This window comes from Podarcis raffonei, chromosome 2, assembly GCF_027172205.1.
Source record: "Podarcis raffonei isolate rPodRaf1 chromosome 2, rPodRaf1.pri, whole genome shotgun sequence".
In the NCBI taxonomy this organism is placed as follows: domain Eukaryota; kingdom Metazoa; phylum Chordata; class Lepidosauria; order Squamata; family Lacertidae; genus Podarcis; species Podarcis raffonei.
This window is the reverse complement of record NC_070603.1, coordinates 6,848,522-6,872,895: the sequence shown is the minus strand read 5'-3', so window position 1 is coordinate 6,872,895 and position 24,374 is coordinate 6,848,522. Positions and strand designations below refer to the sequence as shown.

Here is a 24,374-nt window from a genome sequence, read left to right as displayed (position 1 = left end):
TTCTGGGTCATGTGGCAAGCATGACTAAGCTGTTTCTGGCACAATGGAAACTCGAAACCAGAGCAGCGCACAGAAACGCCATTTACCCTCCCGCTGGAGCAGTACCTATTTATTTGCTTGCGCTTTTTGGCGTGCTTTCAAACTGCTAGGTTGGCAGGAGCTCACCCCATCGTGGGGATTAGAACCGCTGACCTTCTGATCGGCAAGCCCAAGAGGCTTAGTGGTTTAGACCACAGCATCACCCGTGTCCCTAAAGAAAAAGGACCACTGGACAGTTAAGTCCAGTCAAAGGCACCTGTGGCGTTGCTGTAGCATTTCCCATTTGGTCGGTAGCATCATCTGCTGCTCAAGGAACTGGAACTGGATCCAAAACATGATGCAAAACAAAAGAACAACAAAAAAACTGAAGGGAATTGCAGGGAGAGAACAAAAATCTCATGCAGACTTCTCATAGGTGAAATAACTCCTCAAAATGCATTTTTTTTTATTCTGAAAATTCATTGTGGTATGCTTCAAAGGCAGTAATTTAAATATGAACTTTATAGGATCCTGCGCCCAATACCTCCCCCAACCAGCACAATTTAATTTAGCCCAGTCCCAAGCCCTTCCCCCTTATGAGTGCCAGTGTGGTGTAGTGGTTAAGAGCGGTAGTCTTGTAATCTGGGGAACCGGGTTCGGGTCTCCACTCCTCCACATGCAGCTGCTGGGTGACCTTGGGCCACTCACACTTCTCTGAAGTCTCTCAGTCTCACTCACCTCACAGAGTGTTTGTTGTGGGGGAGAAAGGGAAAGGAGAATGTTAGCCGCTTTGAGACTCCTTCGGGTAGTGATAAAGCGGGATATCAAATCCAAACTCTTATGTGTTTCATCCATTCATAGCATGAAAATAAGCAGAAAAGCTAAGCATAAGAGGCCTTTCCTGCAGACCAAATAGCAGCTAAGGGAACAATTAACTCTGTTAATTTTCAAATGGCTTAATCTTCAGCAGGAATTTCTTTGGCTCAAGTGCTTGCTCCAGTGCTCCATGCCAAGTCTTGTCCTGCAACAAGCATGTGCTAGAAGCAGAACAAGCGCTATAATTAATGTTGTACTTCCCAGAGGATGTGCAGCTGGCCAAGAAGACTGATAACACTGCTGAGAAGCAGTGACAGAGTCTGAGACAAGCAGTGTGGACTAAAGATGGATGAGAAATTCAAATCGGTACACATTTTAAGCCAATTCTTGATTATATTTCTACTCCATTTTTCCTCCAAGGAGGTCAAGATGGCTTTCATGGTGCTCACTTGTACATTTTATCCTCAGAACAACTCTGTGAGGTAGCTTAGTCTAAGAGATGGCGACTGTCCCAAAGTCGCCCAGTGAGCATGATGGATGAGTGGATATTTGAATCTGGTCTCCCAAGTCTTCGTCCAACTCATTAACCACTAAACCATACTAGTCTGCTGTGTGATATTCCTAGAAGAAGCTAATGCATACAGTCCCACCGTCAGAAGGAACAGTATCTAACTAGGCTCCAATACAAGTGGGGACCTGCCACAAAATCTTCACTTGCCTCCAGTCTATTGGCATCCTAGCCTGCTGAGGATGTGTGCCTGCTTCTGTGTTGCCTTTGGGGTGCCAAGATTGCAGTCCCGTGCAACCCCCAGACTTCCAGGTGGGGTATATGTGACCGGTGGTGAGGTAAGCTGGCTGGGTGTCCGGGGCAGGGGCGAGGCCAGCTGTCTGTGGGGCTATGAGGTGTCCGCCTGCCTCCTCCCCCTCAGCTGCTCTACAGCTGAGGGAGGCAGCAGGCAGACCTTTTCGGCAGCGGAGCCTGTGCGTGCCTGAGACACTGAATCTCTCCCAGGAGAGATGCATGGCTCGGGCACGCTGCAGGCTCCATGGTGAGTGCCACCCGGAATTTGTCACCCTTTCAGTGGTGGCACCCGGTACGGAGCGCCCCTATCGCACCCCCGTTGCTATGCCCCTGTGTGTGGCAGGAATAAAATGTATCAACTAATTTTAGAAGCTAATATTGTTGTTTTTCTGCACACTCAAGTATTTCCATGGGAACACTGAAAACTTCTCTTTTGTTGCAGTTGGCCCATGCTGGTTGATTTGTTTGAGGCCTTTTGCCCAGCCAAAATAGGTCCACAAAGCAGCTTTTGGGAAGAAGAACCATAGCCATGAAGTCAATGCAACACTTCAGGGGGGAAATAATGTCAGCATAGAACAGGCCGTCCAGTGATCTCACCTGACAGGTGTTTAAGACGAGGTAAACAACCTGACCACAGGAAGATGGCTCAGGTCATACAGTCATAGAACTGTAGAGCTGGTAGGGATCACAAGAAGATCACAGAACCGCCGATTCGAACCGCCGACCTTCCAATCAGCAAGCCCAAGGCTCTGTGGTTTGGACCACAGCGCCACCCACATCCCTGTTTTGTTATGTAAAGAATAACAAATCATAGAATCATAGAATCATAGAGTTGGAAGAGACCACAAGGGCCATCGAGTCCAACCCCCTGCCAAGCAGGAAACACCATCAGAGCACTCCTGACATATGGTTGTCAAGCCTCTGCTTAAAGACCTCCAAAGAAGGAGACTCCACCACACTCCTTGGCAGCAAAGTCCACTGTCGAACAGCTCTTACTGTCAGGAAGTTCTTCCTAAGGTTTAGGTGGAATCTTCTTTCTTGTAGTTTGGAACCATTGCTCCGTGTCCGCTTCTCTGGAGCAGCAGAAAACAACCTTTCTCCCTCCTCTATGTGACATCCTTTTATATATTTGAACATGGCTATCATATCACCCCTTATCCTCCTCTTCTCCAGGCTAAACATGCCCAGCTCCCTTAGCCGTTCTTCATAAAGCATCGTTTCCAGGCCTTTGACCATTTTGGTTGCCCTCCTCTGGACACGTTCCAGTTTGTCAGTGTTCTTCTTGAACTGTGGTGCCCAGAACTGGACACAGTACTCCAGGTGAGGTCTGACCAGAGCAGAATACAGTGGCACTATTACTTCCCTTGATCTAGATGCTATACTCCTGTTGATGCAGCCCAGAATTGTATTGGCTTTCTTAGCTGCCGCGTCACACTGTTGGCTCATGTCAAGTTTGTGGTCAACCAAGACTCCTAGATCCTTTTCACATGTACTGCTCTCAAGCCAGGTGTCACCCATCTTGTATTTGTGCCTCTCATTTTTTTTGCCCAAGTGCAATACTTTACATTTCTCCCTGTTAAAATTCATCTTGTTTGTTTTGGCCCAGTTCTCTAATCTGTCAAGGTCGTTTTGAAGTGTGATGCTGTCCTCTGGGGTGTTAGCCACCCCTCCCAGTTTGGTGTCATCTGCAAATTTGATCAGGATGCCCTTGAGTCCATCATCCAAGTCATTGATAAAGATGTTGAATAAGACCGGGCCCAAGACAGAACCCTGTGGCACCCCACTAGTCACCCCACTATAACAGAGGATCCTGTTATATGCACCATAGGAAGAACTTAGAAAGCTGCCACTGGCCCATCTAGCTCAGTATTGCCTACACGGATTGGCAGCACCTCCCCATGGTTTCAGACAGGGGACATTCAGAGCCCTACCTGGAGATGCCAGAGATTGAACCTGGGATCTTCTGTATGCAAAGTCGATGCTCTGCCACTGAGCTATGTCTCTTCCCCTACTGGAGGGAATCCTCCACTGGTGTTGATGGAGGGTTCCTTCCCACTGTAGAATTACAGAATTGTAGAGTTGGAAAGGACACCAAGAGTCACCTAGTCCAACCCCCTGCAGGGCAAGAATCTATTTATTGCAATAAACAGCAGTGTCTGTGTTGAAGGAACAGGTTACTCAAACCTGACTGTGCAGTCACCCGAACCAGGCCCCAAGACTCCCAAATTCCTTCTTCAAGGATCCGTTAGCTAAAATCCATTAACTTGAGCTGCATAAAACAGGAACCCACCTGTACAAACAAAGCCGTCTCCCTTATCAGTCCATGAAGGCTTAATGGATGGCCTTGTCAGTTCCGAGTGGAGACGGGATGGAAGATCTGGGTCTTATCCTGTAGGTTGTAAATATCCTGACCACGCTGATGCACAGACCTTGCCTGTCAGGCCTGTCAGCCCCCACGCCTGGAGACAGCGCCAGGAGTACCCCTATAGTTGGGTGACCTTCTTACCCCAAGATAAGAGTACAGGAATAGGAATATCTGTTTAGGCTCAAGGATGTAATCTTACATGTGCAAACTCATGAGGCTGGATTCCTGGGGAGGGGGGAGGGGGCCTGAAGGGGATATAAGCTGAATGTAACTTCTTCACAAGTGTGCTTGCTGTGAACTGATCACGCAGTGCCTTACTGATCACGCAGTGCCTTTCTGCTATCCGAAGAACAGAAATAAACTATTTCTCTGAACCAGCCCTCGGTGTCTCTTGACGCTTTCCTCCCTCCCGGGAGCAATGCAGACCCCACCAATGGGAAAGGTCTGAAAGGCTACAGTGTGTATGGAGAGTGGTGTTATCTGGTCTGCAGAAAGAGAGTCCATGTTTTTAAATGTTTACATTTTGAGCCCAAAATAAGGCCTCTCACACCACAGAGCTGAGAATAATGTAAGTTGCAGACAACAGTGCAGTGGGGCCAAATATATGAGGTGGGGGAGAGGGAAGAGAAAAACATATGGCATCAGCTTGGGATTGAAATGGCCATAACTTTATTGACTTCAGGTGTAAGTTGACTTTGACATTGGCAAGGATCTTTATCTTGAATCAGCCAAACCAACTGTTTGCTGATACCTCCATTAGGGTGGAACCTGGTGGTAAAGATATCCCACTGACACAAATCTAATGGGTTGCGATTTTGGTATATCCTAAGGCCCATCAGTCCCCCATGTGGAGCTTTGGGGAGAACCCAACCCCTATACCCTTTTACTGGGGTATCCTGAATTTGATCCTGGACCTGGGGGTCGGGCACCCAGCCACCCCCTAGGTCTTGACTAAGAATCAATGCCTTTTTTGCAAAAGTTGTGACAATTGCTATGAGGTAGGCAAAAACCCCAGGCAAGCCCAATTTGTCTGCCGGCAAATTCCTTCTTAGCCCCAAATACGGCAGCTGAATAGTTCCAGAGCAAGGCATACAGATGAGCTGCCTACTTATGTTCACACCGGAATATGGTAAGCAGTCCTTGCAGCAGAGGTATGTTTTGATTTTCAGATTTTGACTTAGCTTCTGAAATTCCTCCTTTGCAAAGGCATTACATCAGTGTATGAGGTTGGAATTAGCATTGACTGAGCTCCTATCTGGATTAGGATGTACCTGCTCCACCAATCTTTATCCCTGAATATTGCTTGCATTCACTTTGTTCAGTGGGAATTTGGAGTCCAACAGAAGGCACCATGTGGGTTCCACCCTGGTTTTAGAGATGGGAGTATCTGTCCATTTTGATTTCTCTCACATGTCTCCCTCTCTCGCCACTGGAGCAGCATGAACACATGTACTTAACATAAGCCAGGCATGGCCAAACTTGGCCCTCCAGCTGTTTTGGGACTACAACTCCCATCATCCTTAGCTAACAGGACCAGTGGTCAGGGATGATGGGAACAGTAGTCCCAAAACAGGGGGAGGGCCAGGTTTGGCCATGCCTGACATAAGCGGTCTCCAGCGTAGTCTTCCTGGGCCTGATCTGTAAGCACATTTCTACCTGTTGCCTAGAGAGATACCAATGCTTTGAACTGTAAAAACAACAAAGAGTCTTGGTATACCATAAAAGCTAACAGATTTATTGCAGTATGAGCTTCCATAGACAAGAGCATACTTCATCGGACTCACGGAATGGCCAATGAAATTGTTGAATACTTGAATTGTAGCTTGTTGTCAGCAATGTTTAACATTGGAAACACACACAGACTGTGTATTTTAAAATGGAATATACAACACAATTATTATTATTTTTAAAGGGAGCTTATGAAAGCACTTCTGTTGTTTTGCACCACCTTTTTTATTCATTTCTCATTTCGCTTCCGGACATTCCTTTTCTTTGCCATGAAATGGGCTTGGGGAGGAGCCACTTGGGTGAGAAAAGAGAAATTCTGGGACAAGGCTATGCACCAGTTTGCTTCAGAATTATGCAACTGTAACGAAAAGGATGAGAGTGCTCTGGAAGAAGCACCCCATGGGTGGAGAAGATCAAGTATCAACAGAGAATACTAGAGCGCAAGGAAAAAGCAACTCTCTACAACCTTATTGTGACTGAGCATTGGGCTGAAGACACCACACTACTGGAACAGTCATGTCGCGTGGTACAATTTCTCCTGTACTGTACCACTTCAGCCCTTTGCTTGGGTGAGGAGAGCAAGCACATTTTTAACTGCTTCCCATTTATTACAAAGCCTCCCTGTCCACACAAAACTAGCATGCCAGCGAGAAAGCTGAACAAGAAACCCTCCTCCTTAACACTAATTTAGGAATTCATTTTCTTTCTTTCTTTAAAAAATATGCCTACATATTCAAGACTGGGATTCTCTGACTTACAGCCTGGTACAAAGCTGTACCGGCTAACCTTTCTCATCATGACTCAAAGAGTGGCATAAACAGAATAATTGAATATTTGGCACTTTCCTTGTTGCATTGTTGAGGGGGAAGTTATACAGGTGAAAATCCACCAGTAAGTGTATGTGTGTGTTAATGGGCTTTGAGGGGGATGTACATAATTGGGGGAGAATCTTTGTTTTCTTGAAGCAAGGAATGGTGCGTACTTTTGGAGGGTGCGAGCAAGGACACCTTAGCTGCTTATTCTCTTGCTTGAAGAGGAATGTACGATCTTCACACTTGAACTGCCTCCTCCATAGCCATATCCTCCACCGGTGAGGCTTCCGGAACCGCTTAAACTGCCTCCGGTACTAATTCTGCTGACTCTTCCTCCTCCAACACTGACATGGCCATGTCCACAGCTCCCGCCGCCTCCACCACCAAGGCTCATCCCACTTCCTCCTCCGATGCCATATCCGCTTCCTGCTGCACCTCCGACACCATATCCACTTCCTCCTCCAAGGCCGTATCCGCTTCCGCCTCCAAGGCCATATCCTCCTCCTCCACCGCCACCACTGATGGTGCTAGAACTGCTGACCACAGCTGTGGGGTAGGAAAATCATATTAGAGATGTCCTTCTGTCCCTCAAGCAAAGAGCCTTGTTTCTTAACGGAGTCAGATGCTATGGCACATACTTACATACGTTAACAGGGGTTGAGAATTCTCCAGACATCCTGAAAAGATAAACACAACCTATTGAAGCGAGAGCAAACCATGCTAGACCAGCTTGGTAATTTCATTAGTTATAGGGATTGATTTAGCTCAGCCTTCCTCAACCTATTGCCCTCTAGATGTTTTGGACTACAATTCCCATCAGCCCCAGCCGGCATGGTCAATGTTCAGGGGTGCAGTCCAACCCACTCTTTAGTGCTCTGTCAGAGCAAATGTCAAGTTGGGTTTTTCGCAGATGGACATTTGCTCCAATTCAGCTTCCAAGAGTGGGTTTTCATGGGGAAAGCTCCGGAGCAAAAGGGGGGGGGGACTGGGACACAGAGCTTTCAATTGTGGGCTGTGCCACAATTTAAGAGTGGAGGAAAGGTAAGTGTGGATAAGCCCTGAGATGAATAATGTAGCTTTTGGCAGAAGTCAAACTGCAGCAAACGGAAACAGTGCTGCATGTGACAAAAACAAGGTGGAATAGAAAACAGTGCCTCCTAATTTGGAGGGCCACTGCTTCCCCAGCCCTGCTCCAGTACTTGAATCTACGTACATTCATTCTATTTAGGGGGGGAGGGATATATATAATTTATATATCTTGATTTTAAAAAATCTAAGCAGTGTACAGGGCCGTCTTTACCTGGGGGTGGAGGGGTGCGGGGCACCTGGGTGCTGAATTCTGGGGGGCACCAGCCCACTGTTGAAACTGCCTAAGATTATGTTATGTATTGTATTGAGCTACTATGCGTCAACAGGGTCAGCAGCACCTCTAACACAACTGATCTCATGCCAGCGAGAAAATGTTAATTTTCACTAATTGTTGGCATTTTTTTGACTAACTACTTAGTACTTAGGGCTCTGCTACACATGCATTTCAGCACGTGATTTTAGTTTTTCATTTCCTCAAAAATGCGCCAGCTAAACTAAATTCAGGAGTGCTGGGCTGATCTTTGCACCCTGCGACGCATATGCTAAAGACTGTCCTGGCAATCAATGTACACAAACCAATGTAAAACAAAAAAATTCTTTAAAAAGATTGTTAAAAAGCTCTTCCAAAGAAACTCCCTTAAAAGAATCAAGTCTATTTGTCCTAAGAAAGTCTATAAAAGAATCCTTCGAATAGCACCTTAGAGACCAACTAAGTTTGTTCTGGGTATAAGCTTTTGTGTATATGTACACTTCTTCAGATACTCTGAGACAGAAGTCACCAAACCCTTATATATAATAAGAAGGAGGGAAGGACTGATGACTGCAATTGGTCTGATAGGAAAAAGCAAGGGATTTTTAAAGAGATAGTGACCAAAAATTGCTTTAGCAAGCATCCCTTGCTTTTTCATGTAGGACCAATTACAGTAATCAACAGTCGTCAACAGGTTCACCACACCCATTAGCCAATCACCCATTCCCACAACCCTTCTAAGAAAAATCCTGAAATATAGTCATACCTCGGGTTACAAACGCTGCGGGTTGCGCGTTTTCGGGTTGCGGACCGCGCTGAACCCGGAAGTACCAGAATGGGTTACTTCTGGGTTTCAGCGCTCACGCATGTGCAGAAGCACAAAATGACATCACACACATGCACAGAAACACCAAATCACTTCACACATGTGGGCAGACGCGGCTCTTCAGGCTGCGAATGCTGCGGGTTGCGAACGTGCCTCCCGCACGGATCACGTTTGCAAACCGAGGTATGACTATAAAAAGGTTTTAAACAGACATTTAAAACAGGATAGTGAGGGTGCCTGTCTGATGTTAACAGGAAGGGAGTTCCAAAGCAAAGGCACTGCCACATTGATGGATTGACACCTGACAACAGCAGAATGAACATTGCGTGGTACTTGAAAATTCAACAGATTTACATTCAACAGAGTACATTCCTCATTGAAGAAACTCCCCAAGGGCTACTAGGCAGTGGCTGCTCCATGAACTGGATACAGGGCAGGGGCAGAGCTCAGTGACAGATCATGCGCCTCATATGCCTATCCAATCCCTGTTTGCTCCAGGTACTGTTGGGGACCGACTCCATTCTGAAACCCTGGAGAGCAGCTGTCGGTCAGTGTAGGCAGTTCTGAGATAGGTGAACCAATAGTCAGTCTTAGTATAAATCAGCCTCCTATGTTCCACATTCTAAAAAGAACTAGGAGTCCCATTCAAAACATCCAGCCACAAAATAGCAGACATATTTTGCACCTGGATCCACATGCCGTCAGATATGTCTGATTTCCCAGTGCCTACCTGATCTCCTCTCCCTCCAGCAGTGTCTTGTATGTAGCAATTTCAACATCCAGGGACAGTTTCACATTCATCAGTTCCTGGTAGTCCCGCAGCAGACGAGCCAGCTCGTCCTTTGCTGTGTGCAGGGCAGTCTGCAAGTCGACCAGTTTTGTCCTGGCATCTTTGAGGGCCATTTCCCCACGCTGCTCACATTCTGCTATGGAAGATTGCAGGCCATTAATCTAAAAAATAAAATAAAAAATGGAGAAGTGCCTCCTTTGGTTACTAGTTATTAATCATGGGGGTTGATTTCCTACATCTTTCCCCCAAACGCTATTCTGAAAGAAAGGGGGAGTATCAAAGATGGCAATTGCCAAGGCAACTGTGCATCCGGAGATGTCTTAATCAAAGATTTTGTGGGTTCTGTCAACATCCATTTTACGATACAGAATCCAGTAAAATAAGTAGGTTTTGCTTTCCGCTTTCCATTGGTCTTTCCACTTTCTTCATCATCATGCAAGACTTCTCATCTCTCCACACTCAAAGCTGACCAATCTATTGGACGGGTAGTGTACATATCCTAAGTCCTGTCCCTGAAAGGAACACCCTGCCCTCATATTGCTGCTTTCATTTGTGATGCTGTTGCTTGTTACAACGAGAGGTGAATTTTTTGTTTTATGGCATAAGGGATGAGGAACAGGTTAGGACTAAAGAAGTACTCTGTAGGAAGGAATGAGGCCAAAAAAATAATAAATAAAAAATGCAAAGGGAAGGCCAGCTTGGAACTTTCTTTCATTCTATTGGCTATTGCCAACTTGACCCACTGAGTCTATCTACAAAATCTTACTTTGACACCATAGTTGTTCACACAAACATTCAAGAGAAAGGTTTTTAACATCTGGTATTGCAAGAGTCTTGCCATAACTGTTGTTGGTTCTTCTCATTAGAGATGTCAGATAATTCCAGTGACAACAATGTTCTCTTATTTGTTTCATGTCTGGAATGGAAACTAATCCAGAGAATACAGTTGGCATTCACTGCTGTTGTTGCTTTCAATCCACGAACAATACAAAATTGATTGCATTCCCCCCACTATTTTCATTGCATTTCCTTTGCACTGAAATGAATGGGGTGGATGCTGTCATTGCATAATTTATGTAATATAAGCCACAGTGGACAGTGAGATGAATAATGTAGGTTTTGGCAGAAGATGAACTGCAGCAGAGCAGAAGCAGCACTGTATGCAACAAATATAGGGCAGAGTGGGAAATGATGCCTTGAAACATCCCTATTCCTCACCTACCTTTCCCTCTGAAACTTTAATACTTATTGCCTTGCCTATGGTTTATGGTGTCCCATGGCTCTCCACTCCCTCCTGCCCCTGCTATTTCTTAAATCCACCTTCCTTTCATAAGCCAAAAATGCGCCCAATCATCGATAATTGCATACGGTAAGCCCAGGTTAAATCCTGGGGGTGAGGAAGGTGTTAGGAGGGTTAGAATATATGAGAGCTGTCTGAAGGCATGTTATTCAGGTCTGGACCTGGGAGTTGCGTGGAAGGGACAATTGTATAGTGAGCTATATATAAGCTGCTTTAAGCTCCTAGGAGGAAGAACAGGATGTACAAACATAAGACACAAATAGCAACAACACAGGTCCTTGACAAACTGAGTAAGAGCGATCAGAAGGAATTGTTTGGATATCTTGTGACTTGATCAAAACGTATCCAGGATGGGCTGAGCTTGTTGTAGATTTATACAGCATATTATAGGAGAAGGAACCTTGAGCCTCATGAAGCCCCTAGCTGCCTCAATTGGTTGCCTACAGGCTATGCGGAGGGGGGGGGGGAGTTATGTCTTACAGCTTTCTGCACAATTTCAATTTCAGAGCGAAGTCTTTGGACAAGCCGGCTCATCTCTGCGATCTCATCTTTGGTGGATTTCAAGTCATCGCCGTGTTTGAAAGCTGTAGTTTGGAGTTCCTGGAACTGATATCCACAAAACAAAATAGCAATCATCATATACTCCATAAGCAACTCGTGTCAACAAGTTCTTCTAAGTACATGTCTGTAAATGGATATAGATAAAGGAGCTGGTGCTCAGTTAGATTTCAGTTGGTAGCATGTTGCATCGATTAGAAAGGACACATTGTTGCAATTTTACAAAGGAAGGTATAATGAATTCATTTCTACACAGATGTTGGAAACAGATCAAGTTCTGGATGGTATTAAACCAAGGATGTGGGACCTGCGGCCATCTAAATGTTGGACTACAACTTCCACCACCCCTCCCAATTTGTCATGCTTGCTTGAGCTGGAAACTGTTGGAGTCCAACAACACCAGAAAGGCCATATGGACCATATCTTTGTACTAAAGTGTAATGTGTGAATATTTTCTGCTTAAGCCAAGAAAGATGAGTTGAACAATATAACACAACACAATGGCCAATAACAATGGCACTAAACACTATATATAGACTAATACAAATGATCAGAAATTGTAACCAAAGTCTCTAAATCTTCTTCATCAGTGACTACAGTATCATACAAGCACTGATCCAGAGCATATTTTATATTTATATTTGCTTACATGTCAAATTGGCTTGTTAGAAATTGAACTCCATCCTTCTCATATTAATTCTTACAAATCTGGCTGATGAAGAATTGATCAAGATTGGCTGATGAAGCATTGAACGAAACAGATTGGTTATCCAGAAACTCTGTTTCAGCAATATTTGGTGACAGATTATGTATATATCGAACTTTTGAATTATTCTACCGCGACTGGTGAAGAAGGTTTAGAGACTTTGGTTGTAATTTCTGATCATTTGTATTAGTCTATAAATAGTGTTTAGTGCTATTGTTATTGGCCATCGTGTTGTGTTATATTGTTCAGCTTGTCTATATAAGCCAGCAAAGACACATGGGAGGAAATATTTGTGTCCTTGTGAATGGACTCATCTGGAAATACTTAATGGAAGGAATTCAATGTGGCACTAAGCTGATTGCTCCATTGAGACAAGCATTTCTGCTGGCTTGATGGAATGATCTCCCCCTGCATGCTGTTTTGGGGGTTCTCCTGACACCCCTAAACCAATTAGGGGAGCATGGGGAATAGGGGGAGGGTAAGCCCCATTGTGCTAATGCAAGTCATTGCATGAGCTTCTGCTGGCATGCTTTGCTAGCTGAATCTCACCCAATGTGTGAAGTAGGCAGTCATAAACATTGTCTATTCTGTGATGCCTATGAATTGGTATTGTAGTTACTTCATTCCTACATTAACATCAGCTAGCTGGGGAGGGTGATGTTGAGGCAGGAAGAAACCATGGCTTTGGCCCAACATAAATAGTTCTGTCAACTATTATTAGAGTGATGCGAGGAGAGATGCTCCACATCAGGTCATAAAAACTATTGCTCAAATTGTCGTGCTTCTCAGTTGCTATAACTGGATCATAGTTTAGCAATTTTGGAGCTCAAAAAAGAAAATAAGAATAGAGAGAATTTTCATATTGCAAAAGTTTTATATCAGTTTGGATTTATTTTGTGTGACAAACTATTATTTTCATTTTCCTAAAGACTTAGCCCAACCACTTGAAAAGATGAGCATTGGCTAATGGGGACGGGGGGGAACTAGTGGTTCTATAAGTCACCATGTGAAAAATAAAGTGCCAATTTAAAATTATAATTTTTTGAACTCATATTGTTCAAACTTTAATATCCATAAAATCTTACACATTTCTGAAAAATAATTTAATATTTTTAATTTAATATTGCCAACTATTGACTGTCAAATATAAAGGATTCTGAAATTTAACATGGGGCACTAAATTCAGCCTTGAATTCCAATAAATGATTTGGAACAGTTCAAAAATCTACTTTCAAATTCAGGAGGGCCTTTGAATTTCAGTTTTTGGCAACACTTTGTGTCTGAGTTACACCAAAATTTTACCTTATTTTGGTACCAAGCCTCTGCCTCAGCTCTGCTCCTGTTGGCAATATCTTCATACTGAGCTCTCACTTCAGCAATGATGCTGTTCAGGTCCAGATCTCTGTTGTTGTCCATTTGTAGGACGACATTGGTGTCTTTAACCTGTGCCTGTACTTGAGTCAGTTCCTGTGGGAATTATTAAAGAATTTTTATTATCAATTGAAAAACTTTTGTGATATCTTGGTCTTTACATCTTGCGGTTTCTTGGACTTCATTTGTCCAAGGTATTTTTAATCCTTCCTTTCAACTAAAAGGAACTTTCAAGATAGCCTGCAAACTGGACTGAAACCTGTGGTTGCTGAAAAGAAATGGATTTTATTACCGTATTTTTTGTCCCATAGGACGCTCTGTCCCATAGGACGCACCTAGTTTTTTGGGGGGGAAATAAAGGAAAAATTTTTTCCTTTATTTCCCCCCAAAAGAAGGTCGGGGAAACTGAACCAGGTCGAGGAACAGCGGGATGGTGGTGCTGCGCCTCCCTGCTGTCCCCCGAGCTTGTGGGGCTGGCCGATGTCTGCCCGGCGCGCGGGGCGCTCTGCTTCGGGGTGCCCCGCGCGCCGGGTGGCAGGCTGCTATCCGCAGCGTGGGGAGCCCTGTGGGGAACTCCTGCGGGGAACTCCTGCGGGGAACTCCTCACGCCGGGCGGCAGGCTGCGGATGTGTTCCCGAAGCGCCAGGCACTCTGCTTTCAGCGCGCCTGGCACTCCGGGAAGCAGAGTGCTATCCGCAGCCTAGACAACCCTGCGGGACCTCCCGCAGGGCTGCGTAGGCTGCGTATGTGTTCCCGAAGTGCCGGGCGCTCTGCTTTCAGCGCGCCCGGCGCTCCGGGAAGCAGGCTGCTATCCGCAGCCTAGACAGCTCTGCGGGACCTCCCGCAGGGCTGCCTAGGCTGCGGATGTCTTCCTGAAGCCTGGAGAGCAAGAGGGGTCGGTGCGCACAGACCCCTCTCGCTCTCCAAGCTTCAGCGAAAGCCTGCATTCACCCCATAGGACACACCCAGATTTCCCCTTCATTTTTGGAGGGGGAAAAGTGCGTCCTATAGGGCGAAAAATATGGTAATAGCCTTGCTGCAAACACCACTATCAGAGATACTGTAAGAGATCCTTATGGGGGAAAGCAGAGACTGCACTTGAAGGTGCTGTTGCAAAAGGGGGAAACTCTTCCCTGACTCCTGGTGCCTGACAGCCGGGCCTTCATGTGCTTGTATGCACAGAGCACATAACAGCATAGCACATCCCCAGCGGTGGAAGAAGCCGCTCGGGAGCCTGGGGCGGCATGCCCAGGGACGGGGCGAGCTGCCCATAGGGCCAGGGCAAGGGCAGGGCACACCGCAGAGTCTGCCTACCTCCTCCGCCTCAGCTGCCCTACAGCTGGGGGGAGGCAGCAGGCAGACCGTTTGGGCAGTGTGGAGCCTGTGTGCGCCCAAGCCACCGTGTCTCTCCCAGGAGAGACGCATGGCTCGGGTGCACTGCAGGCCCTGCGGTGAGTGCTGCACGGCATTTTGTCACCCCCCTCAGTGGTGACACTCGGGGCGGACCGTACCCACCACACACCCCTTCTTCCGCCTGTGCACATCCCAACCAAGGACCCTGACACTCACCCTGCCATAATAACAGGAATTGGTTTAGCTGGTGCTAAAATTAATAACTGGCTTGAAGAGAGAAGTTCAGTTTAGGATGTTTGCTTGTTTTTAACAAACTGGAATAAAGTCAAGTCCTTGGGGAATAGGTTGGCAGGTGGATATGAATTTGTTGAAGTACAGGCGTACCTCAGAAGTCGAATGGAATCCATTCTGGAAGTCCGTTCAACTTCTGAAAAGTTTGAAAACCAAGGCACGGCTTCCAATTGCGTCCCAATTGCACAGGCACACCAGAAACAATAGTGGGAGCTGCACCGGACGTTCGGCTTCCAAAAAAAACATTCGAAAACCAGAACACTCACTTCCGGTTTTCGATCATTCAGGAGCCAGAACATTCAACCCCCAAGGCATTCGGGAGCCAAGATACGACTGTAGTTTAGTCTGTTCAAGGGATCTGTTGTTTGTGGGGCTGTAGTTATTTGTCACATTTTGGATGATGAAGTTGGTTTAGTAATACATTCCCATACAGTTAGAAAAGGAGATAATAATCTTTACCGCATCGAAGAGCGCTCTTAAGAACTGGATGTGCTGAGTCAAGGAGTCAGCCTTGGATCCCAGATCTATCTTGTGCATGTAGGAGCCATCCACATCCTTAGGGGTGAACATAAAATCACTGTTAGCATAAGCAGAGCAGAGTGTGTGTGCAATAAGGCCCAATATTAGGGGCAAACTCCAAAACATATTGGTGTGATACACCCTGGAACAAAGTGAAGTGGAATTCCCTGATGTGAATCTGTTGATTAAGAACTAACCTCAACAGCTAGGCTTCTGTTTTGTCAAAAGTCTTCCTCAAAATTGAATTTAACAATCAAAATCCACCCAAAGCTGAGCTTTAGATGATTTTAAACATTAACTGAGAAGTAAGTGTGTGAGCTTTCATGCCAGCTCTGACTATTGTCTGCTTCACCAGTCAAATGGCACAAACCATGGCTTAGGTCTGGGTTTTGCACAAGTGGAACTACAAAATGCAAAAGTGCTGACTTTAGTCATTATTCTTGCACATTCACAGATGAATACACGAATACAGATATTTAGGATCAGGGTGTATAAGAAATAGGAAATAAGAGTGGTCTGCCATTCTGGTTTTAAACTTTCCTAATGCCACTTACCTTTTTGAGCACCACAAAGTCATTTTCACAAGCTGTACGTTTATTAATTTCATCTTCATATCTGTTAAAAAGGGGGAAATAATTATTGTCACCATGATAATTTAAGTGCATGAAATACAAACCTTACAGGCATAGAATCATAGAATTATACACTTGAAAAGGACTCTGAGGGTCATCTAGTACAACCTCGTGCAATGCAGTGTCCCGTATGGGGACTGAACCTGCAACCTTGGTGTTATCAGCACTACGCTCTAACCAACTGAGCTATCCAGTAGCATATATCTTCATAACAACATTGTGAGGCAGATGAAGCTATGAGACAGTGATTTACTCAAAGTGTTACAGGAAGCCCCATGTTTTGGAAGACTGCTTTATCCCAAGAGATTATGCTTTGCGTGGACAGGTGGAGTCCCCCCAACCCCAGGCGACCCCCAAGCGGAATAATGACTCAAAACAACGTGCTATGGGATTAAAATTGGCCACAACTTTATTAAGCTTCAGATGTAGGGAGACCTTGGCTCAGGCATTGGGCGTTTATCCTTCCCAGTCCCCAGCCAGGGATCTGGGAGACATCATGGTTGTCCAGAATGTGTCGGGATTGGGCTGGCTCTGGAGAACATATGTTCAAGCAGAGAGCCCGGCCCCCATTTTGCCACCATCGCAGGGGAGAGCAATGAAAACCACTTGGCGTATGGCCAATGCCTCCCCTCACGGCCCCTTTAACAGGGAACCCTGGGATCATCGCCACAAGGGAGGCGTGGGTCACCACTTCACACACACACACCCATTTAGGAAGATAGACTAAAGGATTCCGCCCAAGGCCTGAAACCGCCAAAGTTGTGACATTTTGCTACGGGAAAGGCAAAACCTGCCAATGCAGGAAAATTCCTTTCTGGCCCTTCAACAGCAACCATGACGTAGCAGCGCCCGCGTACCTGTGGAGAAAAGGTTAACCTGCAAAAGAAGGCTTAACTGAAGGAGGGCAGGGTGGGAGAAGCTCTGGAGCCAACTGACCCTTTGCAGGTAAGATTGACCTTCTGTTGTGTGGGCAGGGTGGTCTCTCCCCCTACCTGGCCAATCCCCTGGCAACGCCTCCCCAGGCGGGATTGGGTGATTGGCTGAGGTAGGTGGAGACCTCCAGGTATCCAGCCTGGGGAGGGCGAAGCCAGCCCGTACAACTGGGAGGCGCACTGGGATCTGGGGAGCTGTGTGCGACCACGCAAAAGGTGCCCCATTTGATGTGGGGAGTGGTCATTCTGTTGGATCACAGCCATCTTACACCCTCCAACTTCCTGCTGATCAAAATCAAGACACTCACTTTTTGGTCCAAAATTCCTGCGCTGGGCCAAAAACAGGACATGCCAGGATCCAATCAGAAACAAGGATGGTTTCTGTAATTCTGGGATGTCCTGCTCAAATTGGGATGGTTGAGGAGTATGCTATCCTTGTGGGAAATTAACTGATGATGATGAATGGAAGTGACCTCCCAAAAATCCAGAGGTGGAAAATACTTTTCAGCTTGAGGGCCATATTCCCCCATAGAGAACCTTCCAGAGGCAAAAAAAGTGGGCAGAACAATGGATGTCACTCTTACTTTTGCAAGGTAGGCTCGATTTCAGTCAAGCTAAAGTCACACACACTCACACACAAGACACACATCTATTTGTCCTCCAAGCAGGCAAGCAAGAGGCATTATCACCCTCACTGCCACCTTTTCTGCCACATACTTGTTCTTGAAATCTTCTACAAGCTCCTGTGTGTTCTTCAGTTCGATGTCCAGGTGGTTTTTATCGTTGACTAGGTGGTCAAGCTGCCTTCGGAGAGTGTCAATGTAAGCCTCATAAAGCGGCTCAAGATTGTCCCTCAGAGCTGGGCTGCCCTGCTGGTAGAGCAAGTCCCATTTGGTCTCCAGCACTTTGTTCTGTTGCTCAAGGAATCGCACCTGAAACACAAGAAGGAAAGGGCAGAGATGAGACTAGAGGTTATTGAGGAAAACCACGTACTTTAAAGGCGTGGTGTGAATGTGGTTAGAGTCAATTCACAGAGTTTTCATCATGTAAAAAGAGGATGGTGAGTCTCTGGCCCTGTACTAAATACCTGCCATGCACATTCTAAGGTATTACACTCCTCTTGTAGGACTATACCACCACAGGTATACCTGTCTCACAATATATTAGTACCAGGGGAGGCATAGCTTCCTTCAACCTTTCGTGTACCCCTTCAGTGCATTTTAAAAGCCAATTAAAACTGAAATGAAATCATGCATGAATTTATAACTCAGCAATATTTGAAATATTATGTTCTAAAAGGCAGAACTGTGACTTTTTAAAATGGTGACTTTCAAAATTTTATTGTGAATGACCATTAAGACCATAAGTATATTTGCTGCAGCAACAACAAAACTGCCCAGTCCAGAGGGGCCCTTAGTGAAGATATGCTCAGTACATTTGGGGAAGTGAAAAAATAGAAATGTTTTTTCTAACTCATAAGAACTCTTATAAAATGAAAGCCATTTTGGGTGTGAGCATGATCCGTTCTTGATCACGGAGCCCCTAAAGTGAGAGTGAAAATGTAGGAAAGGGGGAATTGGGTGGTGCTGATAAATGATTTTCAGTTAAAACATATTTATTATTAAGATATAAATCAAGCACAGAAACCCATTTCCTAACAGTAATTCAAACTCTCAAATTATTCCAGAATACAGGCTTTTATACTGTGGGAACTGAATGCACACTGGAACTCTGCCAAGGAGTCTCTGGGTGGCCTTGGGCAAACTATCTATCTCACAGTTTCAGCTCCTTAATCTGTACAACAAGAGACATAGTAATAAGGAACTGAGCCTAAAGGGATGTTGGAAGAATTAATGGGATAATGGTTTTTGAAGCTTGGTGCAAGTGTAGCACAGTTGCAAGACTATTCCCAACATGGGACTCTGAAACCCTTGCTTGCTCACTTGGATGAAGATGATCATTCCCCATTAGTAGAGCGCAGAGCCCTGGACGTCTTTGCACGGGGAGGGAAGTAATTCTGACGTAAAGGTAAAGGGACCCCCTGACCATTAGGTCCAGTCATGACTGATTCTGGGGTTGCGGCGCTCATCTTGCTTTATTGGCCGAGGGAGCCAGCATACAGCTTCCAGGTCATGTGGCCAGCATGACTAATCTGCTTCTGGTGAACCAGAGCAGCGCACGAAAACGCCGTTTACCTTCTCGCCGGAGTGGTACCTATTTATCTACTTGCACTTTTACGTGCTTTCGAACTGCTAGGTTGGCAGGAGCAGGGACCGAGCAACGGGAGCTCACCCCGTCGTGGGGATTCGAACCGCCGACCTTCTGATCGGCAAGTCCTAGGCTCTGTGGTTTAACCCACAGCGCCACCCGCGTCCCCTAATTCTGACATAAGCAGTAGGAAAACTTTGCTTATAAGAAGTACAGGTACAGAGAAACTGCTGGAAAGTGTGAAATTATATCGAGAGTGTCTTTAGGTTTTAGATTCTGCACAGGAGCAGGCTGCATGTCTGCTGTTCTTTGAAAATAATGCTATGTCTAAAATAAGGCCTTTCCATCTCCCTTTTATGGGTAGGAGGGTGAGGAGATACCTGAATTCCATGCATAACATGGATTCAGATTAACATTAAACACTAGTAGCCTGCACCCTAATCCCAAAGCTGCGATCCGAGTTAACATCTGATTCCACAACAGGCCATAACTGGTACGGGCTGCATGCAGGCTTTTGACACCATATCATCTCACAGGGGAGCAACAAGAACCTGCGTGGAATCATATGGATGAAACCATGATGACATAAATCAGGCCTATGCGTAACTATGCGTGAAGCACATCCTGTGTTCCTTGAGGGTGTTAAGTGTGCACATCGTATTTAATGTGAGAAGACAGGGCCAGAATATCCTCCCAATATATTTTTTAGGAAACCAATAAGGGAAATGACATCCCTCCCCACAAGCTACATATTCCTCTACTGATAGGGCAAGGAAGCATAAGACTGTCATCACTTGATCTCCATTTCCCCCTTCAGCACAAGAATGCACACAGCCCCTGACTCCATATCTGATCTATCTCACCTATGGCAGCCACAATAGAACAAGAGTGACATACAAGAAGTAGCCTGAACTGGTTTTTGTATAAATTCAATACTACTGTATATATGTACAAGTGTCCCTGAATTTTTCACAAAGGAGCACTTTCCTGATGAAACATCTGTGTTCAACATCTGTGAAAATTTCTGCCTAATATTTCAATAGGGATGGGCCAATCTGTAAATTTCAGTTTCTTTTTATTTCTTCTTTCCCCCCATCCTTCGCATTTCCATATCAGTTTGCAATAATAATAAAAAAATCCTAGTGAAAAGTTATCATCATTTTAGTGTGAATTTAGTGTGAATATACATTTTTGTGTGCAATCTGCCTAACAGAGACATTTTTGCAAAACAATTTCCCCTGATGTAATGTATGTCTGTATGTTTACTAATATTTGCATGTACATGCAGACTTTAGCATATGCACTTTGTAGACATTATTGGCTGGAGAACTGTATTTCAAATCGTAAAGGATGTGTTTCTGTTCACATCTTGATTCAGAAAGTGCAAATTGAATTGAATTCCTCACCTATTCCTACATTTTGAAAACACTAATATTTATATTTTGGTAATCAGTTGCTAAATTCAGTGCTTGGGCTATCACATGTGGCTGCAATACATTTTTATAGTCCCTTCTTCATCAAAATGTACAGTGGTACCTCAGGTTAAGTACTTAATTCATTCCAGAGGTCCGTACTTAACCTGAAACTGTTCTTAACCTGAAGCACCACTTTAGCTAATGGGGCCTCCTGCTGCTGATACACCGCTGGAGCACGATTTCTGTTCTCATCCTGAAGCAAAGTTCTTAACCCGAGGTAATATTTCTGAGTTAGCGGAGTTTGTAACCTGATGCATATGTAACCTGAAGCGTATGTAACCCAAGGTAGCACTGTATAGCTAAAAGGTCTAATTACAGCAGAGCCCTATGCCTGTCTGCTGATAAGTCCCAGTGGGATTTGCTCTTAGGGAAATGAGAACACGACTGCAGCCTTAAATATTGGGGAGAGAGTGGGGTTATTCAGTAGCTTTGAATTAAATTATTATGATTATAGCATTACAGTACAGCTATAGATAGTGCCCATCTCAGTTACGCAATCTTCCACTCTCTTTCTCCATTTGCATTTTAAAAGGGGAAAACAATGACGTTCTCCTGGCAAACTGTAGATATGCAGCATTTGATAACTTTGTCAAGGCTTTGGAAAGCAATGAGCTTCCCAAAGGGGAATGTTTTGAATCAGTGTTTGGCATGAAATTGACAAGGTAAATGTCAGAGACAATTCTAACTGAGGCGAGACATCAATACACCTTTAAAATTGCTGGAATTTGTCCATCTAGAAGATTATTAACACGTTTTAAAGGCTACATTGAAGAGCTACAAAAATGATCGTGCTGAACATGAAGGAATTTAGTGAGCCTTCAGCTACATTGTGACTTCAGAAGTATCATGTGACACTAGCTTCCCCACCCCAGTACTGGATCCACAGTTCTTTGTATCTTTGCCATTGGATTTAATTCTTCCTTTTCTTTTTTCTTTTCAAAATTTGTGTACTGCCTGTCATCTGTAAATCTCAGGGCTGTTCACAACATAAAATTTACCCTTGACATTACTGCTGTAAAACTAATCAAAGATTTAAGATTTATGTGTATTATTGCTGTTGTCATGATGATGATGATGATGATGATGATGTAACTCTCTCAAAGACAAATTTCAAACACAGAATCTGTAGCGTTTCCAAATTCAAAAAGGTAAGTTCTGGAATCTTGCTAACTGTTGACTTTCGTTTCCATTCCATTTGGAATAGATGTATGTTTAAAAGTAGTTTGGTCCTCAGAATCACCTTGCATGTGGGAAGTTTGAACCTCAGGGGGGAAACCAATAAAATGGATGCAATGAGTTCTGTGTACATTCCAGCCATTCTCTGCTCTTGTAAAAAATCTACTGTGTATCCAGCAGGACTATATTTACTTGGATGCATCTCAATTTTAGGAACACAAAATCCTCTTTTGAGAAGCAGCAATGAAATATTTGCCCCAAATGACTTGCTCTGCAGATTAATGTCTGTTGAGGAATCAAAATGGTTTGTGCCTCATGGATGCTTATAAGTCAATATAACTGACGTTGCTGGTCCTACATTTGCTTGCAAGGCTACCTAGAACACTAGAATAGCATTATCACTATTGAATTTCTCAGTCAGAGATCTTTCCTAGCCCGTGTGCTAGAAATGCTGTGGATAGAATTTAGGTCCTTGCACATATACTCTGATAATGGGAGCTCTACTCATTCCATGTTACGCTAATATTAAATGTCCTAAACATGTAAGCATCCACAAAACATAGAACCAGCCTTTTAAGCATATGTGATCAACAGTAAGGTATGGTCCACAAACTTCATGGCTCATAAACATCTAAATTGCCCAGATGGCATGATGTATGGAATCTTTAGGAGCTTACAAATCTCAATAGTTTATCTTTTTACATAGGTATAAGTAGATAGAATCACAGAGTTAAAAGGAACCAACTACTCATCTTATCCTAAAAAATTAGCTCCTTCTCATATCTGTAGCATCCTTGACAGCTGCTTGTCCAGGCTTTGAACAACAAGGATATTCTACAATCCCCTTAAAGAAGCTAATTCTGCTGCTGAACTATGCTTGCATAGTATCTTAGTGCTTAACCTACATCCATAGATTAAAGTTATTTGCCCTTGCCCTAGAATTACAAGCAATTGAAAACCAACATTTTATTGCTTCAGGCCTAGTGATGCTATCCCCCCTTAGACTGCTTTGTGTTCACCAAGATACCCATACATGAAATAGCATCATTCTAACCACTTGTATTGCGAGAAAAAGTTACTTCATTTCCTATTTTAGAATACCAACAGGTCATTTTTGTCTTCCTTTCTCCCCTTTTGCAATACAACTTCCTCCCTGTTCCATCTTACCTTATCGATGAAAGAGGCAAATTTGTTGTTGAGGGTCTTGATCTGTTCCCTCTCTTGCACCCGGACCCTCTGGATGTCAGGATCAACCTCCATGTGCAGAGGAGCCAATAGGCTCTTGTTTACAATGACATTGTGGATTCGTCCCGGAGCTGGACAGGGAGCAGGGCCTGCAAGGGCATATCCACCACCACCACCACCAAAGCCTCCAACATGACTGCCCATGCCAAGACCACCACCAAAGCCTACCCCACCACCATAACCTCCATAACCGCTGCTAAAACTGCTGAATCCTAGACCGCCCCCAACACTTCGTGCGCCAAAGCCTCCTCCAAAGTGACCACCACCACCAGAAACTAGGCCCGTGGATATCCGCCTGCTTCCATTAAGGTTGTAGAGACTTCTGCTGCCAAAGCCACCGCTGAAGGCTCCCACTCCTCCAACAGGAACAACGGAAGTTGAGCCGCTGCCCATTCGAAAGCCACTGCCAGAAACAGAATAGCCCCTTCTTCCACCTGTTGAGAACGATCTGGAACTGAATTGCCGGTTCATTGTGGCTCCTTGGGAGGATGGCAAAAGGTAGGATGGCAAAAGTTGCAAAGCAGGGAGAGACGAGCGGAGACTGGAGGAGACCGAGAGCCCCCTGTGATGTGGGAGTGGGATATTTCTCCTTATATGTGTTTGGAGAGCTGGGCTTGGTTGCCTGGGAATGGGAAGATTAAGGCAAAATATTCATCAAGGGCTTGGCTTGCCTTCAAGCAATGAGTTCTCCACTAACGGCTCAACACCAAATGCAACACACCTATTAGATAGCTTTTAATTTGTCGAAATTGCTTGCCATGCAATACTTGCTCATTAGCATCTCTTTCATGTTAACCGCTACCATGTTTGCCTCCTGCAAACGGCTTTAAGCTATGGGACACAAAGGTGAGATAACGCAATGTAGGATGATGCTAACCAAGAGATATATTCTCTACCCATTAATGGTCTTGCGTAGAGAGATCTAAGTATGCGTCGGGATGAAGAATGTTCTGCAGAAGCCATAATTTGCACACCTTTAGGGTGATATCCTTTAGAGAACGTGAGACATGGAAAAGGGAGACTGACGTTTTGTGTGCAATAAAATACAGAAGTCGTTCAGTGAGGAGGAGAGGAGGAATTGCTAGCTGCAGTGTCTCTACTCACTTCCATTC

The 24,374-nt window shown here is 44.8% G+C and overlaps 1 protein-coding gene across 2 annotated transcripts; it reads right to left on the bottom strand.

Annotated features, from left to right (window-relative positions):
* Window positions 1-6,646: 6,646 nt before the first annotated feature.
* LOC128405471 (keratin, type II cytoskeletal 6B-like) lies at window positions 6,647-23,948 on the bottom strand. 2 transcript variants are annotated; one of them, XM_053372191.1, is made up of 10 exons: window positions 23,185-23,947; window positions 17,876-18,090; window positions 16,149-16,209; window positions 15,535-15,630; window positions 13,363-13,527; window positions 11,277-11,402; window positions 9,437-9,657; window positions 7,184-7,218; window positions 6,977-7,087; window positions 6,647-6,946 (listed from the first exon to the last, which is right to left on the bottom strand). In XM_053372191.1, the coding sequence occupies exons 1-10, from the start codon at window positions 23,731-23,733 to the stop codon at window positions 6,738-6,740; spliced, it is 1,788 nt and encodes a 595-aa protein (XP_053228166.1). In that variant the 5' UTR covers window positions 23,734-23,947; the 3' UTR covers window positions 6,647-6,737. The 2 variants fall into 2 exon arrangements, with proteins under 2 accessions (XP_053228166.1, XP_053228156.1); XM_053372181.1 differs by having other exon boundaries at window positions 6,647-7,087; window positions 23,185-23,948.
* Window positions 23,949-24,374: the final 426 nt, after the last annotated feature.

What these genes read in the sequence shown, in the direction of transcription:
- LOC128405471 (XM_053372181.1), bottom strand. Translation starts at nt 23,733, where the DNA reads ATGAACCGGCAATTCAGTTCCAGATCGTTCTCAACAGGTGGAAGAAGG. An exon ending in TTGAAATTGTGCAGAAAGCT is followed by an intron (nt 9,658 to 11,276) that starts GTAAGACATAAC and finishes TTTATTTTTTAG; the next exon opens with ATTAATGGCCTGCAATCTTC. An exon ending in CTGGAGGGAGAGGAGATCAG is followed by an intron (nt 7,219 to 9,436) that starts GTAGGCACTGGG and finishes TTATCTTTTCAG; the next exon opens with GATGTCTGGAGAATTCTCAA.